The following is a 19,268-nucleotide window of genomic DNA, read 5'->3' as shown; positions in this document are numbered from 1 at the left end:
CCTCGGGGGCTCGGGGAGGAGGTGGCCGGAAGCCCACCATCCTTGGCCTCTATGGGTAGCTAAGAGAAAGATTCGCCGTACTTGCCCGGGATTAAGAAAGGTGGGGAGGGGGGGGCCCGCCAGTCCCACCTGCCCTGTCCCATGTGCTATGGCGAGCTGCTGCCCTCCGGTGCTCCATACACGCATGCACACGTCCTCACACTCACGTCACACGCGCGCACACACACACACACACACACACACACACACATATTTACCGGTTCTCAGCGAAAGAAGTATTGACATCAGACACAAGCCCCTTTAACTCAAGAAAGCCCCCCCTGCCCCCCACTCACCCTCCCACCCCCATCGCTTGCCAGTTCCCACTAAGGAAAAAAAATATAGAATCTAAAAATATTTCCATCAGCCACAGTCTTCAGCGTTGCTCTGGGTGCATTTGAATTCTCCAAATACTGCACAGGGTCGACACAAAAACTCCTCCAGTGAGGCCCGAGGGCCCTCCAGGGGGCGGTGTTATTTCTAGAAAAAGAGAAATCCTTCAGTGAGCACTTTTAGGGAGACATGGCTGTTCCTAGGAGGCTGGCCAATACCTTTGCCCCTTTCCCACCTCCAGAACTAACATCTTTTTGCTTATTTGAGACACCCAGCAGCGTTCAGCGCTTACTCCTAACTTGCTGTTTACGAATCACTCCTCGAGGGGCTCAGAGGACCATATGGGTACTGAGTACCAAACCCCAGTCGGCCGCATGTAGGAGGCAAGTGCCTCGCCTGCACTATCTCTCAGCACATACATCTTTTGGTTTGTTTTATGTTTGGGGGCCACACCCGGCAGTGCTCAGGGGCCGGTCCTGGTTGTATGTGTGGGATTATGTGTGGCGCTGTCAATCAAACCTGCATGCAAGTTTCTTGATCCTAGAATACACATCTTAACAATCATGGACTCAGCCTGACCCAGCTTTCAGGTTTGCCCCAAGCACCTTCCCAGAGGAGTCCCATGGATTCAGTATCTTGTCTCCTGTGTCTCCCCAGTGCTGTGTCTGCCCTGTGTCCCCAACATAGAGCCTGGCACAGGACTGAGCACCCAGGCTGTGCTCCAAACCCCACTGGAGTCAGATGGGCGTGCTGAGAAGCCCCTTGTACCCAGAAGGTCTCATCTTGGCCATCTGCAGATGGACCATGTGACCCTGTCTCTGCAGAGTCCAGGTTTGATGATGTCCAGGTGTACTATCAAATTGTGGCCATGTCTTCCCTATATCTGAATTATTTTGGAGACTTGTTTTAAAAATGCACTTTCCAGGGGCCAGAGAGACAGTATAGCGCATAGAGCACTTGCCTTGCAGACGGCTGACCCAGGTTCAATCCCTAGCATCTCATATACCCACTGAGCATCACCAGGAATGATCCCTGAATGCAGAGCAAGGAGTAAACCCTGAGCATCCAAGTTTCCCCCATCAAATAAATGCACTTTCTTCAGGCTGGAGAGACAGAGGAGGGAGTAAGGCCTCACCTTGCACATGGTTAACCTGGGTTTGGTCCCTGACATCTCTGCTCCCCCAGGGAACACCAGGATCCCCGAGTACTATGGGGGTATGGCCCAAATCCCCTAAATGAAATTCTGGACCCTGTTTCACAGCTGCTTTGTCAATATTTTTGGGCTTGGGTCCAGGAGTCTGATCCTGGGAGACTTTAGCAAAAGCTAAGGCTCGTGACCCTTTGTCATTGAGCTGAGTGCTCAGCCTGGGGACTGAGGGTCACTGGCTGGAAAAAAGGCTAGACTGCATTGGGCAGCTGCAGAGATGGGTGTACCAGAAACAGGTCATTTTGGGGTCTGGTTTGGTTTTGGGGCCATACCAGGCTGTGCTCAGAGAACCACCTGGGGTACCAGGAATCAAACCCCAGCTGGCGCGTGCAAGGCAAGTGCCTGCCTGCTGTACCACTGCTCTGGCCCCTATCAATAGTCTTTACACAAGCAAGGGGTTGGGAGCAAGGATGGAGGATGGAGCCAGGATGGTGGTAGGTGTTGATTTTGTAGAAAAATAAAAGAAAATATTAGAAAAGCAACAATAGAATGAGCATTCTCAGCGTCTGGAAGTCTCCCCTAAGTTTTCGGGAAGCAGCAGCGTGGGAATCCCAGTAAACAACAGCTGCAGTGACAGTTGGCAGGAAGCGGCAGGGACTTTCACTTCCAGGGAATTCTCTCAATGGGCTACTGTTGTCTGTCTGCAGTTTCTTCCCAGGAGGGCCAGACTGTCGTAGCCGCAGCCAGTGGCTGCAGATAACAGAGTCTTAAAAAATTTCATGGCAAGGCCAGTACAAACTTTTCTGAGTTGATCACGAAACTTCTAAACTGGAAGGCGCTGGAGCAATTCAAACTCCTTTTTCAATGTTACATGGAAAGAGAGATCATTTTATAGAACCCAATTGTAAATCAAGAACATTTTTCCAGGAAGAGAAGATTTCTCTGTTTTTGAGGAACTGTGGAGTTTCCGACCCAGATGGACACAGGCCCAAGTCCAGCTGGGCCTCACACTCTGGTCCAGGCAGGACTCTGTTGGCTAGTGCAGTGTGCAACCTTGAGAGCTGGACTTGGTCCTGCCCACACCTCGAGCCTGCTGATGCTAATGGGACATGGCACATCCCTTCTGCCCTGTAGCTAGACAGCACCTGGCGCCCCAGCCTGGCCTGGTCCACGGCTGCTCCCAGGCCTCGCGTCATCCCAAGCCAGGCTGCCTGTCAGGCCAGAGGCTGCTTCTCAGGCCTTGGGGAGAACCAAGGGGTCTTCCCTCTGAAACCAGATGAGGCTGCTGCAAATATCCCAGCCGCCCCGGCTGTGTGTGTGTGTGTGTGTGTGTGTGTGTGTGTGTGTGTGTGTGTGTGTGTGTAGACTCACCTGCAAGCAAACGTGCCTGGCACCTCTTCTTAGAATCGGGAGGTGAAGTTCCTGAGACTGTTGGCCCCGGTCAAGGGTCCCAGCATGTTCCGGTCGAGACCTTGCTGCAGGGGAAGCGTGAGCTGCAGGGCAGGTCGTGGGCGACAGCGGGCCCCACGGCTGCCCAGAGCACCCTGGCCCCACGGACATGCGCGTAGGTGAGCGTGCCCGCAGACAAGCGGCGAGCGGAGAGCATGGCTACAGCCGCTGCTCCTTCCTACCGGCACGGCTGGAGCCTGGTCAGGACGGGGCGGCTGAGCTGGGCCCGTTGTTCACGAAGCAGAACCACCCCCCAAGTCGGAGAAGAAAAGATCTTATTCTGCCCCGACTGCTCCCCCACTCCTTTTTATAACCAACAGTCCCTCTCTGGAAGATCATGCCCGTGATCCTCGAACCCCGGGTCAAGGCTGGCGTTGCCCCCAGGCTGCAGGGTGCCCACTATCTCCTCCCACCCGCAGCCCACTAGCGCCTGGGCTTGGAGGGGCCAGTCTAGTCCCCACTCTCCTTCCGCTTCTTTCTCACCCTCCTCTCTTCATCCTTCCTCTTCCTCAGTTCCTCCCTCCCTCCCTGCCTTCCTCTCTCCCTCCTTTCCCTCTCCTCCCTTCTCTCTCCCTCTTCTCCCTTCATCTATCACCTCTCCTCATTCCTCCCACCCTCGCTTCCTTCCTCCCACCCTCGCTTCCTTCCTCCTACCCTTCCTTCCTTCCTTCCTTCCTTCCTTCCTTCCTTCCTTCCTTCCTTCCTTCCTTCCTTCCTTCCTTCCTTCCTTCCTTCTTTCCTCTTTCCTTCCTCTTTCCTTCCTTAGTCTCCCCTCCCTCCTTCCTTTCTTCCTCTCCTCTCCCTCCCCTCCCCTCCATTCCTCTTCTCCTTCCCTCCTTCCTTCCTCTCCTGGCACATCCTTCCTGTCCTGTAGGAGTTCCTCCCTCCTTCCCTCCGCCTCCTCCCTCCCTCCCTCACTCCCTCCCTCCCTCCCTCCCTCCCTCCCTCCCTCCCTCCCTCCCTCCCTTCTCTTCCTTTTCCTTCTTTAACAGGAGCCCCTCTCAACAGTGTTGGGGGTGCTGGGTCCACTCTTAAGACAACTCCCTGGATTTCTGGGCCTAATGGTGCTGGCAAGACCACTTGGTGCCTGGGAGCCCCCAGGTCCACCCCAAGCGGTACTTGGGGGCCAGGCTGTGCAGTGAGTTAAGCTCGGGCCCTGAACTCATCTCCGGTCTGGACCCTTTATTTCCCGGAGCAGACAGCGGGGGCTCACTAAGTGCCTTGGGGTGAATGAGAACAGTGGCAGGTATGCGGGGGCCCTGAGAGGAGACCCTTGGGAGCCCCGCGAAGCTCTGGGAACCTGTGAGCTCTCCAGGCCTGTGGGGACAGGAGGGGCCCTGGTAGTCAGCGTGGAGCTTGGGCATGCAGGGCCCGGCTCGGGGTGGAAAGGGCTGAGCCGGGAGCCCACTCCCGCGGGGTCCTGTCTGGGGCCTGGCTCCTGAGTGTAGGGTAGCTGGAGGCGTGTGGCCCACCTCACCATGGCTGGAACACCCCAAAGGAAGGCAGGGGAGCCGCTGATGCCTCTGAATTGAGCGGCCACCCACAGCGGGGGTCAGGGTCCCCGAAGCACTGCACAGGGAGTCTGAGACGGGGCGGGGGGGCGGCGGATGACTCTGCACATACCTGGGGGTTCGATGAATCCCAGAGCAGCTCAAGGAAGCTCGCCCTCCTCCCCCCTGGCGTGCCCCAAGTCTCTGTCCCCCCAAGCCACTCTGGGCTGTCCTCTCAGTGACCTCCAGGCCCCTCCCAGGCTTCTCCTTCTGCAGGGGACCCCCGGCTGCTGGAGGTGTGCTGGCCCTCCCCCACCCTCTCCCTGCGGGGCTGCTCTCCCCCCGGAGCACGTGCCCTCTCTGTCTGGCCCTTGTTCTGTCTCTCTGGGACAGCCAGAGGCAAACCAGAATCTCCAGGCTCCCCTCCCTCCTTCCCCACACCCCCCTGAAGGCTCCATGGTACTCCCTGGCTGCACCAGCAGTGCTCCAGAGGTCACCCTGTTGCCCAGTCCCCATGTCCTCCCCTCTACCCCTCAGAGCCCTGGGAACCGAGCCACTTTCCCCAGGCCCCAGGCCTCACTTCATTCACACTCTGGGGGTCTCGTGGGAAACAGGTGGGGTCTCAAATCAGGACCTGAGGGTGGTGGGACAGGTTAGGAGAGGAGTCCAGTGTGGTCGCCCATCCCTCGGGCAGATATGCAGAACAACACCTCCCCCAGCCCCGCACCTGGTGCCTGAAGCCAGTGCAATGGCCTGGGTTGCTTTCACCTTGAAACCCTCCCTCAGGACCCCAGCTGCTCCCTGAGGCCTACGCAAACCCAGGGCTATTCTCTGGACCACGGGGCTCAGGGGTCAGTGGGGGCCCTTACCTGTCTGAGGAGCCCCTGCAGCTCCTTGCTGGACCACATGTCAGACAGGAGGAGACGGGCAGCTTCCGCAGCCTTGGGCGAGGCGCTGCGGGCAGGAGTGCGCATGCGGTGAGACTCACAGCAGAGCCCCTGCTTGCCTGCTCCCCCCCTCGCCCCCAGAACCTCGGGGAGACTGGGGGGCAGAGCCCCAGCCACCTAGAGGTGGCAGGACAGGGAAAGCGCACCCACGAGTGCCCCACCCATCCTCGTCCTGGGAGGAAAGAGCTGAAGGTGCACAGTGAACTGATGTCCCGATGGGTCTGCTGCCCCTGGCTCCTGCCGGCCTCCCGCCCCCTAGGACTCCACAGCCCCCATGGCTCCCTGTGCTGTGGCTGGCTCTGCTGGGAGGCCCTGGATATGGACCCATAGTCGCCCCGCTGCCCCCTCCCCACTCTAAGACTTCTAGAACCTCTCTGCTCTAGCCTCCCCCATGCTGGCTTCCCAGCACGGCTCTAGGGCCTGCTCCTTGCTGGAGCTGGGGGCGAGAGGAGCTGCAGTGGATGTGCTGTGAGATCCGCCCCACCCCTCACAAACCCCCAGACTCACTATCCCTGCTACTCATTGGCCCCGCCCACACTCACTGGCCCCGCCCACACTCACTGGCCATGCCTACACAAGCCATGCCTCTCACAGCCCCACCCACACCCAGTAGCCCCGCCCACTCAGTAGCCCCACCCATGTCCACTGGCCCCGCCCACAAGCCCCGCTCACCACGCAATGCCCCACCATACCCACCTGCTGCGGCACAGGTTGAGGACGTTGTTGATCATGCTGCTGGAGAAATGCTGCTTGGCCACCTGTGGCTGCGATGCCATCAGGTTCCTCACAGTGTAGCAGGCTGAGGACAGGATGTCTTCCGAGCTGCTGGTGTTGCCAGTGTGGCTGGTGAGGAGCCTGGTCACCTCTGGGAACACTTGGTTCCCTGGGGAGGGAGGTGGCAGGTCAGGACTATGGCTGAGGACTTCCACCTGGGACCCCGCAGGCCAGGATCCACGCAGGAAGCCCTGGTGGACTTCCTGATCCAGCCCCAACTCTGCGCTCTGGGCTTTGCCCCCTCCCAGGAGACCCTCCACAATCACCATCTCTCAGTCCAACTTCCTTCCTGGAGGGTGCCCCCTAAAGGGGCTAGAGGGTGCCTTTCCACTATAGAATGTGTGTGTCTGTGTGTATGTGTGTGCTGAGTGTGTCTGTGTATTTCTCTCTCTCTGTGTATGCATGTGCTGAGTGTGTGTGTCTCTCTGTGAGTATGAGTGTGCTCTGTGTACATGTCTGTGTCTCTCTGTGTGTCTCTCTTTGTGTATATGCGTGTGTGTCTGTGTGTGTGTGCGTGTGCTGAGTGTGTGTTGGGGATGTATGTGTATGTGTGTGCTGAGTGTGTGCATGCTGAGTGTGTGTGCTGTGTGTGTGTGTCCATGCTGAGTGTGTGTTGGAGATGTGTGTGTATGTGCGTGCTGAGTGTGTGTGTTTGAGTGTGTGTTGGGATGTGTGTGTATGTGTGTGCTGAGTGTGTGTTGGGGATGTGTGTGTATGTGCGTGCTGAGTGTGTGTTGGGGATGTGTGTGTATGTGCGTGCTGAGTGTGTGTGTTGGGGATGTGTGTGTATGTGCGTGCTGAGTGTGTGTGTTGGGGATGTGTGTGTATGTGCGTGCTGAGTGTGTGTGTTGGGGATGTGTATGTATGTGTGTGCTGAGTGTGTGTGTTGGGGATGTGTGCGTGTGTGCATGCTGAGTGTGTGTGTTGGGGATGTGTGTTATGTGTGTGCTGAGTGTGTGTGCTGGAGATGTGTGCGTGTGTGCATGCTGAGTGTGTGTTGGGGATTGTGTGTGTATGTGTGTGCTGAGTGTTTGTGTTGGGAATGTGTGTGTATGTGCGTGCTGAGTGTGTGTGTTGGGGGTGTGTGCGTGTATGTGTGTGCTGAGTGTGTGTATTGGGGGTGTGTGCGTGTGTGCATGCTGAGTGTGTGTGTTGGGGGTGTGTGCGTGTATGTGTGTGCTGAGTGTGTGTGCGGGGGGCTGCATCTGCGCGCCCTGCCTGGCGGGAGCAGACGGCCACTCACCCATCACTCTGTGCAGTACGGGGTGCCGGGACATGTTGCTCAGCAGGGAGGCGCCCGACCGCACCACGTCGGCGTTGCCAGACTGCAGGAGGCGGGCGATCTGGGGCAAGCCCTTCTCCTTCAGCCCGATCAGCTGGCTCATGCCGCTGGACATCTGTGGGAGAAGAGCCCAGTGAGGCCCGAGCCTGGCGACTGGACACCGAGGCTGCAGGGCAGGAGCGCGTGTTCCCGAACAGAGTCCCCCCGGCCTTTCCCCTATCATGCGCTAGCAGACAGACAAAAGCTCAGCCCACGTGAGCACAGCGACCACCAGGCTGGCAGTGGCAAAGCACCCTTTCCGGTCTCCATCCCGCTCCCAGCACTGGGCACCCTCCCTTCCTGTGCTCTGCGGGGACCAACGGGGTGTGTGCTGATCAGAGACGGGCACCCGAGCTTGGCGTTCTCATGGAGGGCCCGTGCAGAATGGCTGGGATGGGGCAGCTCACCCGACCTCTGGCTACTGATTACAGCCTGATCTAGGTGGGCTCCCAGCTCTCCGAGATCCCCCGGCCTCACTCCTCTCTGCGGCCAAGACTTTTCTCTAATCTCGTTACCTCTGGGTCCCCTTCTCTTTAGAATAAGTAAATGAGGGTCAGTGGACCTTGTCTAATCTCGTTACCTCTGGGTCCCCATCTCTTTAGAATAAGTAGATGAGGGTCGGTGGCCCGTGCCCCCATCTAAACCTTTCTTGGCTGCAGACAGGCCCCAGATAGCTGCACCCCATTTGTCCCGGGTGGACAAGCTGTACTTGGCCTCTGCATCTCTCTGGCTTCTCAGTACACGCCACCTCTATTTGCTCCTTGGCCCCTTCCACAAATGAGGGAACTGCCCCCTTGGCAACCTCAGCCCATCAGAGCCGAGGGCAGTAGGTGGAATCAGGGAGCTCAGCTCCTGGGGCGCAGATAGACGCGGGCAGGGCGGGCCCTCACCAGTCCCTTGCTGGCCGTGAGGTTCTGCAGGGCACCCGCGCAGGCCTCCAGGGTGGCGTCTTTCTTACTCTTGCCCATCAGGTTCAGGTAGGTGCGGATGGCATCCGAGTGGTACAGCCAGCTGCTGCCCTTGGGGTTGGTCTCTTCCTCCGGGAGGGGGCAGTCGTAGTTGTTGTTCTGAGGAGGAAGGGGGCTCAGTGAAGACAGGAACCCCACTGTACTCAGGGGGGGTGGGGCCCTGGAGGGGCGGGGCAATGGGCGGGGCCACACTAGCTGCCACACCCCCTCCTCTGCAGCTGCTCCTGTCAGTTCCAAGGATGAGGGTCTGGGTTCTTGACGGTCTTTTTGGCTTCTGGGCCACACCTGGAGATCCTCAGGGGTTACTCCTGGCTCTGCACTCAGGAATTAGTCCTGGCGGTGCTCAGGGAGCCATATGGGATGCCAGAGATGGAACCTGGGACCGACAGTGTTCAAGGCAAATGCCCTGAACTATACCATCTCCCTGGCCCCGAGGGCTGGTGACTTGCATCAACCTGTCTCCAGGGGAGCCAGGGAGAGTGGAGTCTCCAGGTGTGTGCTCTGCACCAGTCTGCCAAGCCCCAGGGCAATGTCGGGGCTCACTCCCCTTGGGGACACATTCTTCCTTCCTAGGACCAGATCCTGGTCTTGAGCCACTCTGGACTATTGGGCTGTCCAGGCTCTGGCCCCCACAGGCGCGGATTAAAGCCTGGCAGGCTTCTTCCTGGCTCCTGGACACGCCAGGGGCTCAGCAGGCAGTGGGAGCCAGGCCATGGGAGTGCTAGGGTTCTGGCTGTCCCCCGAGCCCTCAGGGATGAGGGTGAAGAAAGGGACCCCTGAGCAGTATGTAGCAACAGAGAGTAAGGCCTGCAGAGGGCTGCTGCTTTGACTTCTGGGGGGCTCTGAACTCCCCTAGGAGCACAGACCCCTCTGGGTACAAGATGGGAGCTCCCAGCCCTAGTTCTCAGGGTGCAGGACGGTCTCAGGGCCCAGGCTGCTATGGGCACCACCCCTAGGGCTGGACAGCGAGGGTGGGGAGGGAGGCCCCCTGAGCTGCTCAGTGGGGAGTGGGCCCTGGCTCTGCCCATGCACCGACAGATGGACGCTGGCCCGTACCCTTACCATCATCTTGTCACTCTTGTTGCTGAAGCAGCCGGTGGAGGACTTCTCTGTATAGGCATTGCGGGCGTTGTACTCCAGCTGGCGGTAGCGGGTGGGCACCTCGGCATCCAGGCGGTAGGAGAGGTTATGCAGGATACACATGCAATTCTCCACGGACTGCGGGCCGAGCAGGGTGCGGTGTGAGCCTCTGTTCAGCCCCACTGGCTCCCCAGTCCTGGCTTGGGGTGGGGAGAGGCAGGCCCCTCAGCTGCCCCGAGAGATGGCACAGGGAGAAGTCCCCTGTGGGACATACGGCGCCCAGCCACAGACCCCGAGTCCCGCTGGGAATCCGCCCTGTCCTGCCACTGGCTAACAGCTGGATCAACCTCGTCACGTGGGGCGGAAGTCACCTACTGCAGCGGGAGGATGGGCCACAGAAAGGACCTTCCTGGGGCCTGGGACACAGCAGAGAGTGGCCACGATAGATGGGGCCACAGGCCCACTCGGCCCATCCTAAACGCCTCAGGACCACCTGGCATGAGGGCTAGAGTCCCCCAGGTGCTACAGTTCCTACCCTCCCCTTTGCCCAGGTGCACCCCCCCCCCATCCCAGGGAGACGCTAACCAGCCCCATCACATGGATGGTGATGTGGGCACTCCCCCTCCCACCACTTCACAAGGCTGCTGTCCCCATGTGTGGCCATTTGTCTCGAGTGAACCCCTGGGTGAGGGTCAGGCCAGCAGATGGCTCAGACTCCTGGCACTGCTGGCTGGTGGGCCTGGGCTCCTGGGGTGTAGAGGGAGAAGGTTTAGCTTGAGGGCACCAGAATGAGCAGCCCCAAGGCTCCCTCCGGAGGTCCTGCTGTCACTGCCAGAGGAGGGAGGAGGACACAGTCTGCCACGGGCTGACTGTGATGCCCATAATGGTCAGCAGAGCCCTGGTCCTTCTGGAATAGCCTGGCCCACCTCCTCCTGAGACGCTGCTGCTCTGTCCGTTCTCTGTCCCATGTGTCCGTGGGTCCAGAGAATGCAGGACCATGGAACAGTCCCCCACCCCACCCTGCACAGGGGCAGCCCCCACATGCCACCCTGGGCACCCCCTGCCACAGGGCTGCAGCTCAGCACTGAACACCCCCAACCCCTCGGACCTGCCTCCTGGCTCTGACCCTGGCACCAGACCACGCTCAAGGGCTTCCAGGAAGTGCTGGCTAGCCTGATGGCGTCGGGCAAGAAGAACGTCAGGAGCAAGAGGCCAGAGAGAAGCTCCATGATCAGGGCCCTGGCGGGGACTGTGCACACAGGGGACATGGGGCTGCTGGGGTCACCTAGGGACACCCTCACCTTGTCATCACAGCGGCTGGCAGCCACGCAGTTCTGGACATAGGCCACCAAAGAGTCGATGAGCCCCGTGTAGTTCCGCATGGTCTGGCGACCCATGTCAGCTGAGCTCAGGTTCCTGGGGTGGGTTGGTGGGGAGGGGGGCGGGGGAAATGAAGTCCGGAAGCAGAAAGTGAGCGTGCAAGAGGGAGGGGGAGAGAAAGGGGTACGGGTACGGGGGGAGGGGAGAGAAAAGGGGGTACAGGGAGGAAGACAGGGAGAAGGGGTGCGGGCAGGGGCAGAGGAGGGAGCAGGTGGAGGGAGGGAGGTGGGGGACAGTGTTGGAGGAGAGTGAAGGTTGGAGGTGTGGGAGGAGAAGAAATGAATAAAGAGGTTTTTTAAAAACGCAAGGAGAGAAAATCAATCAATTCCACTGGCCCGGGGGAAAGCCCAGCGTGCCTCCTTTTCCCCGGGGGTCCCAGCCAATAGCTCAGGATCGCGCGCGCAGCAGGTGTGCATCCTGCCACTAGGGGGCGCGTGTGGAGCTGGACGCCCCCGGGCAGGAGGAAGGGGGCGGCGCTGATGTAGGGAGATGGGGACAGGGTGGGGATCAGATGCCCCTCCTCCTGGGGTCTGTCTGCCCCGGGCAGAGCCCCATTCTCAGCAGCCTGGACCCCTCTGCGGACCTCGCAGGTGGGGTGTGTCTCTCCCAGCGGCTGAGCCCCTGTGAAGTCCTTAATTACCCGCCTTTTCATCTCCCGCCTTGCCACCTCTCTACCTGCTGGCGGCTGGCGGCTGGCACAGAGGAGCACAAGTTGAGACACAGAAGCACATACCAGTGCCCCCCCTCCCCGGTTCTGGGGGTTCCCAGGAGTTGGGGGAAGAGAAGCCCTCTTAGAGTCCCCTGCTTGTAAACCTCTCAGGTCCCTCCCCTGCAGCTGCCCAGGGGCCCTGCCCCACCCTGCTGTGGGACTCGGGAAAGTTTGGGCGAAGCAGTGCCATCTTCATGCCAATGAGTGCAGCAAATGGGTCTCAGCATCACAGCGGGAAGTGACTCATGGGGAGACAAGCTCTTCAAGATCGTACAAGAAATTAACTTTGGGGGGTGGAGGAGGGGAAGCAATTGATACCCAGGTTGGAGAGTTAGTTAGACCCTCTTAGATTCCTGACCAAGTCTTTGGAGGCCCCTCCTGGGAGATGGTGGGGGGCATGAGCCTCCTTCAGAGCTGGGGGGCTGGCCCCTGAGCATGGCGGTGCCTGCTGGTAGATTTCCCGGTAAGCTCCCTTCTTGGCTGCGGCACAGTTTCCCTGAGGAACTCTGCCCGGGAAAGGGTCTGCAGGCAGAAGACCCCGGGTCTGTCGCCGTTCCTCACCTCAAGCAGCCTGTGGCATTGAAGAAGACCTCGGGGTCCACCACCTCCCGGGACACGTTGCTGTTGCCGTCACACCAGCCCGAGAAGGGGATGATGACGCGGTCGGCCAGCACGGGCAGGGCGTCTGAGATGAGCTCCTCCTTCAGCTCATCCGTGGAAGACAGGTTCCAGAGCAGCCCTGTGGCGGGACAGCAACACACGGGGCTCGGAGAGGGTCCGGGGATGCGAGCCCACCCGGCTCCGCGAGGCAGCTCCCTGCCACCCCCCTCAACCCCCGGCTATGCTCTCTCTGCTGCCAGCCCCTATTCTCAGCGTGTTCATGGACGGGACGGCAGCTCCTTGGGCCCGGCCCTGTTCTGGAGCTCTCGGTCCAGCTCCCGATCATCCACGTGGGCAATGACCACAAAACACTGCAATGTGGGATTCGAGCAGTAGTACAGAGGATAAGGCATTTGCAGAGGACCCACGTTTGATCCCCAGAACCCCATGTGGTCACCCAAGTCAATCAGGAGTGAGTCCTGAGCACTGCTGGGTGTGGCCCGGAAAAAAATTAAGTGTTCGGTGTTTTTCCTATAGATACCTTTTCCTACAGATATATTGTTCTGTCTTTTTTTTGGGGGGGGTCAGGGGGAATGCACGCCCAGCTGTGCTCAGGACTTACTCCTGGCACTCAGGGATCAGCCCCGCTGGGCTCGGAGTCAACAATCAAGGCAAGCGCCTAGCCGCAGTACTATTGCTTCGGCCGCTCTGCTATTCTGTCTTGCATTTGAAAGTGGTTCCAGAAAACTTGTCTTTGTTCCTCTGTCTAAGACTTGGTCTTCACCTCTGTGGCAGTCGTAGTGATTTCTACCTCTCAGGTTCCCACCCCAAGTACTTAGTATATTTTCGTAGACCCATCAACGCTGCCTCTCCTCATAACTGTACCCTGAAGGCCACAGGACCAGAGGCTGCTGGGCTAATGGACACCAGCACCTCTGCCCTCTCTCCTTACAGGGGCCTTGATCCCTGGGTCAAGTGTGCACAATGCCCAGGGTCACCATCTAGAAGCCACCAACTAATCCAAAGTCAGTGCTGGGTGCGGGGGGGGGGGGGGGGGGGGAGGGTGTCCCGGACATTAGCCTGAAGGCACATCTGCATCTCATTCCTGGGCCCTGCCTGGAGAGATGGTCACGAGACCCCCGCTGGGAGGCAGAAGGCTTCCTGGGGCTGAGTTTCCTATGTTCTGACTCCCTGTGGCTGGGCTCCCCGTGGACAGGCGCCCTGTGGCTTAGATTCCATGGGCTGGCTCCAGTGGTCAGGCTCCCCGTGGCCTGGATCCTGTGGCTGGGCTCCCCATGACCTGGATCCCACGGGCTGGGTCCCATAGACAGGCTCCTTGTGGTCCTGGATCCCATGACCTGGATTATGTCTCTAGGCTCCCCGTGGCCTAGATCCCGTGGCTTGGATCCCATGGCCAGGCTCCCATGGTCTGGATCCCATGGCCTGGATCCCATGGCCAGGTTCCCTATGGCCAGGCTCCCGTGGCCTAGATCCCATGGCCTTGATCCTATGGCCTGGATCCTGTGGCCTGGATCCCATTGCCAGGATCTCATGGCCTGGATCCCATGGCCAGGCTCCATGGTCTGGATCCCATGGCCTGGATCCTGTGGCCTGAATTCCGTGGCCTGTTTCCCATGGCCTGGATCCCATGGCCAGGATCCTGTGGCCTAGATCCCATGGCCTTGATCCCATGGCCTGGATCCTGTGGCCTGGATCCCATGGCCTGGATCCCATGGCCAGGCTCCCTGTGGCGTGGCTCCCTACCGGTCAGCTGTTTCTGGATCTCCGTGCACCCGGTTCTCCTCAGGAGGCTGACGGCCTCGCGGATCCCATTCTGCCTACGCGTCTCCAGCTTGTTGGTGGAGCTGCGGAACACCAGGTTGCGCAGAGCCCCCGCCGCGGCCTGCTGCACGTTCTGGTTGGGGCTGCGGAGCAGGTCCACGAGCTTGCAGATGCCTCCCAGCTGGTAGACCTTCGGGACAGGGCGACACGCCGTCAGGGGAGCCTACGCTGAGAGCCTTTCCCAGACCCACGTCCACGCTGGGCGTGGAAACACGGATGTCAGTCAGAAACGAGCGGCTGGAAGGCCGGACAAGCTAAGACAGACCTCGGGCCCTGGCTGGACGGGGCTGCCCCTGAGCCCTGCGTTTCTCCTCTGGACGTGAGGGAAATGGGCCTAAACGCGCCTGGGACACAGACTGCCCCGGGAGCCCTGTGTCCTGCGGCCAGTGCTGTTTGACACAAACGTGCCCTGGGCACTTCCCCTCGGGCTGAGCTGGAGTCTGACAGGTGTCCCCTCCCCACCAGGCACACGTGGGGCCCCCTCAAGCCCTGTTTTCTACCACAGGGGCCTGGTCAGAGGAAGGTCCATAATTCAGAGAGACTGAGGAAGGGGGTGGCTGGGGAGTGTGGGGGACAGTCACCTCCTTGGGGGGTTCCCTCTTTCGTGTTCCTAAGGGGAATCACATCTGACCAGTGTGCCCCAACCAGAGATCCCGTCACCCCTCACTCCAGGCAGCAGCCGTGGCCCCTGTGTCTCACTGCCGTGTGCCCAGGCCCCGTTACCTGCTGCTTGGCAGACTCGTCCTGGAAGCAGGTGTGCTGGATGTAGTAGGCCCCGATGGCCTGGTACTTCTCGTCCTGAGCGCTCAGGTACTGCACGGCCTTGGGGATGGTCAGCCCGCTACACTCTATGTCCTCACTGCAGATCCTGCCAGGGAGGGTGGAGCTGTGTTCCATGGGGGGCACGGGGACCCCTCCCTTACAAGCCTGAGGGACCAGCAGCCCTGACCCCTGTGGAAAACACCCGAGCACCAGGGAAAGGTTCAGCGCACAGTAAATGTGGCTCAGAAGGCATTCTGATCAGGGGTTCATGCCAAGAAAGTGGGTCTCTGCACCGAGAAAACCCGGGCCTCTATCTGAGGGGCTGCTGTGGCTCTCTCACAAATCTGCCAGGACTAGGGGGATGGAGGAGATGGGCTATGAGCCCTTCCTACACCATCTTCCTCCCTCCCTCCACCACCTGTCTTCCTTCCATCCCTCCGTCCCTTCATCCATCTATCCATCTTCCCTTCCTCCTGCTATCCACCATCCATCCCTCCATTCGTCATCATCTGTCCATCCTTTTCCCGCCCACACCCACCATCCATCAGCCCAACTCCCCTCCCTCCATCCAGATCATCCCTCCATCCACCATCCATCTGCCCCTTTTCCCTCCCTCTCCCCACTCATCCCTCTGTACGCCCAGTCATCTTCTCTCCATCACCCACTTAATCCCCTTCATTTCCCACCCTCATTCTCAAGTTCACTTAATCCTTCCTTTTGCTCCCCGTTTTCCTTAGGCAAATTCTTCTTGCACAAAAATTCTCCCTCCTCCTTCCTTCCACCCCATGCTCTCTCCCCAGGGCACTCTGGCCAGTGTCCTCACGCTGGCTCTTCTCCAGGGCCCTCCATTCAGCACTGTACCCATTGGCCAGGCTGGCTGTCCCCTGATCACGCTTTCCCTATTGGTGGCTTCTCTGTGCTGCAGGCTCAAGTTCAAACTGCTCAGATTCATAACCCCGACCCCTGAAATTGACTGAAAATCAGTTGTTGTTTGAACCACAAAACTAAAATCATCTTTTTATCTTCTTTTCATTTTTTGGGTCACACTTGGCGATGCTCAGGGGTTGCTCCTGGCTCTGCACTCAGGCAATTACTCCTGGTGGTGCGCCAGGGGTGCCAGGGATCAAATCCAGGTTGGCTTCGTGCAAGGCAAGTGCCCGACCCACTCCCAACCCCCCTTTCCCAACCTGGCTCGGGTCTGCTCAGCCAGTGCCCTTTGTTCTGCTTCCTGTGGGGCTCAGTCTGTGCCTAAGCTCTGTCCCCTACTATCCCTGGGCCCGGCTGTGACCCCATATCTGAGACTGCCCAGGAAGGGCCTGTTCCTTCAGGACACCCCACCCTTGCTCCCGTGGGGTGGCCCTGCGGCTGACATTCCATCTGCCTCTATCCCCCAGGCCACCCCCCATGAAACCCGCCTGACACTTTGGGGTGAGCTCCCTGCTTCCGTATTGGCCTCTTATCCTGTCAGAGTAGGTGCTCAATAAATGCCTGTGGTTTCCCACTTCTGGAAAAAAACCCTTAATTCCCAGCTTCACACTGAGACCACGTCACCTCATGCCTGCCAGTCAAATGCCACATCTTGGTGGCCACTCACTCTCCACCTCCTCCTCCAGGCCTCCCACTGTCTCCAGCCTGGGCCAAGGGCTGCCCTCAGCTGAATCCAGGGAGAGAAATTTCTTCTCAAATCAGTCCACAAGTCCCCAGTGCTCTCTGGCCGTTAGGCGCCGCTTGAGAATGGGGCTAAGTAGGGAGGAGCCTGCATAGTGCATCAACTGTGTGGCCCTGGGCAGACGCCTTAACTTCTCTGTGCCTTGCTTTCTTCTGGGGAATCCTAGGCCTTCCGGAAGGGCATGTGAGGATCACAGAGGAGGGGGATGGAGAGAGGCCGACCTGCCAGACCTCTGCTCGCCTTACGCCCTGCCCGCTCAGGAGGGCTGGGCCCAGGGCAGGGCCCAGGAGAGGGGCTGGTCACTTCACAAATAGCAATGCCCGTGAGGCAGTGATGAAGATAGCCAGGAGGGCCCTGGGGCACACAGCATCCTGGCAATGAGGCCCGAGGCCCCTCGACACAGTGGCCCCACGTCTCCCCACACAAGGACCTCTTTATTGGGGTCCCAGGCTGTCTCCTTCACTCCCCCGGGCCTGCCCCAAGCTGGCAGCCCTGGCTGTGGGCACTCAGCAGCATGAGCCAGAGGTGGAGGGGAATCGGGTGGAGGTGGGGGGCTTCCACACCCTGGTACTGCCCCTCCCAGTGTTTCTGAGCAAGAACTCTGAGCGTCCAGAGAACTAACAGTGCTCCCCAGTGCCCCCCCCTCCCCCGATGGGGCTGCTGGTCAGAAAGACACACGTGGCGGACCCCCAGCCCTCAAGCCAACCTTCCCTAAGGCTCCTTCTCTGCTCCTAACTAGCTTCCTGGTTTGGGGGCCACATCTGGCCGTGCCCAGGGCTTCCTCCTGGCTCTGTGCTCAGGAGTCACTCCTGGTTGACCTTGGGGGACCCTCTGCAGTGCCAGGGATTGAACCCAGGCTGCGGTAAAAGCAGCCGCCAGTCAGAGAAGTGCCTTAACCCTCGGTCCCATCTCTCCAGTCTGGCATCTGGCCTCTACCTCCCCTGGACACTGAGAGACTGGGACACCAGGGGGCCAGAAAGCCAGTGGGGACAGGCGACCCCTGGGGACGGAAGCCATGTCACTCCCACCAGGGGGATCTCGGATCCCTGCTGTCCACCCGTTCCCGCCTGCCCGCCGCGGGACTCACTTGGAGCTGGCCCTGGAGTGGCCGAAGGACAGGTCCTTGTTGCAGGTGAGGGGCGGCACGTACACGGGGTCTTGCTTGGAGGTACAGGACGGCGGGCGGCCCGGGCACTTCTTGACGGCCTTCTGCCCGCTGCAGGTGCTGTAGAAGCTGTAACGGTTCTGGGTGGTCTTGTGGCCCTTGCTGCTCAGGGTGCCCTTGCGCAGGGTGCCCCGAGGGTCGCAGTAGAGGTCAGGCTCGCTGCGGCTCGCCTTGATCTTCTGCAGGAAGCAGATGTCGCTGCCCGCACCCGTGGTGTTGCAGCCGCCGCGGGGGTAGTGCCGACCCCAGTTCTCCATCTGGCTGTAGGAGCTGAAGCGCCTGTTGTCAGTCTCACGCTTGAGGGTCCCGTTGTAGATCTGTCGGGGGAGGGGAGGCTCATTCAAGGCTACGGATCAGGGATCCAGGGCCCCCCACGCCCCCCCAGGCCCCGCAGTGCCAGAGCCTCAGTGGGCATGTCGGAGAGGATGTTTGTCACCAGAATGGGTTACAGGGCCAATGGCCGCCCCTTTCAACACGAAACTTCACAGTGGCACATGGGCGCCAGGAAGGTCCATGCTGCTGCGGCCAGCGGCGTGGCTCGGGGCTGGAGCACTGGCCTGGCATGTGTGAGGTCTTAGGTTCGATTCTCAGCACTGCGTGGTCCCCTGAGCTGGGAGGGATTCCTGAGTAACGAGTTGGAAGTGACCCCTGAGCACCCTCAAGCCAAACCGAAGGGACAAACAAAAGAAGGTTCGTATTGTCCTGTGAGATGGTGCGTGGGAGCTGGACAGCCATGGCCGTGGGTTTCTGCCTGGGGGCCACTGGCTGGGACCCACATGGACCTCTCTGGGTGGGGGGAGGTTGGAAGTCCAGAGAGAGGGACTCCGGTATGGTCACTTGAGGTGGGTGCTGATGCTGATGCTGACCCTGCCCAGGCCCTGTAGTCCGTGCCACGCGCGGCCTGTCAGCGGGTGCCTTGTACTCAGCGGGCGGGACTGTCAGCACTTGTTCCCCTGGGAATAAGCCCAAGCTCACCCCCACAAGCAGGAATGGGGGAGAGCGTGTCTCGGGCCTTCTTTGTGGGGTGCTGGCTTATACGGGGAGAGTCTCAGGAGACCGCGAGGTGGGGCCCGGGCTTCACTGCCAGGCTCGAAGCGGGTGGTGGGGGCGGTCAGCTCAGCGGGAAAGGGTCCTCCTGTGAGGGCTGCGGCGGTACAGCTGGGAGCCGGCTGAGATGGCGCTGCCCGCGCGGGCCCAGCTCTCCCGGGCGTGGCCACGGCCTGCTCTGACTTGCCCCTGGACCCGAGAGCAACACTGAGCTTGATAAAGCCGACGCAGGGCTCAGCTCCACTGGGGCCAAGCACCACTGCCCAGAGGGTGGCTGGCCTCGAGTGTGCACGAGTGGCAGGACTGTGTGGCTCCGAGTGTGGATGCTGAGGGGGTGGGCCTCTCTCTGTGGGACTGTGTGGGTGAGTGTGTGCGCATGCCTCTGTATGTGATTCTCTGTGTGTACATCTCTGTATTGTGTGTCTGTGTGTGCGACTGTCTGTGTATCTTTATGTGACTGTGTCACTGTCTCTGTGTGTGACTCTGTGTGACGTGACTGTCTGTGTGTGTGTCTCTGTGTGACTGTGTTCTATGTGTGACTGTATC

At 59.8% G+C, this 19,268-nt stretch overlaps 1 protein-coding gene across 1 annotated transcript in view; it reads right to left on the bottom strand.

Moving 5' to 3' along the window:
- Window positions 1–360: 360 nt before the first annotated feature.
- Window positions 361–19,268, bottom strand: part of PKP1 (plakophilin 1) — a 45,361-nt gene continuing 26,453 nt past the window's right edge. Inside the window, exons 3-14 of the mRNA XM_055144801.1 lie at window positions 17,598–17,992; window positions 14,803–14,947; window positions 14,002–14,209; window positions 12,199–12,376; window positions 10,850–10,964; window positions 9,531–9,686; window positions 8,391–8,567; window positions 7,423–7,576; window positions 6,102–6,288; window positions 5,328–5,412; window positions 2,891–2,994; window positions 361–519 (exon numbers count right to left, since the gene is read on the bottom strand). Coding sequence (XP_055000776.1) covers window positions 2,920–2,994; window positions 5,328–5,412; window positions 6,102–6,288; window positions 7,423–7,576; window positions 8,391–8,567; window positions 9,531–9,686; window positions 10,850–10,964; window positions 12,199–12,376; window positions 14,002–14,209; window positions 14,803–14,947; window positions 17,598–17,992 — 1,875 coding nt within the window. The 3' untranslated portion in view covers window positions 361–519; window positions 2,891–2,919. The remainder of the gene's footprint in view (window positions 520–2,890; window positions 2,995–5,327; window positions 5,413–6,101; window positions 6,289–7,422; window positions 7,577–8,390; window positions 8,568–9,530; window positions 9,687–10,849; window positions 10,965–12,198; window positions 12,377–14,001; window positions 14,210–14,802; window positions 14,948–17,597; window positions 17,993–19,268) is intronic.

The sequence above is a fragment of the Sorex araneus genome, chromosome 7 (genome assembly GCF_027595985.1).
Source record: "Sorex araneus isolate mSorAra2 chromosome 7, mSorAra2.pri, whole genome shotgun sequence".
In the NCBI taxonomy this organism is placed as follows: Eukaryota; Metazoa; Chordata; class Mammalia; order Eulipotyphla; family Soricidae; genus Sorex; species Sorex araneus.
This window is presented reverse-complemented; position numbering and strand designations above follow the sequence as displayed.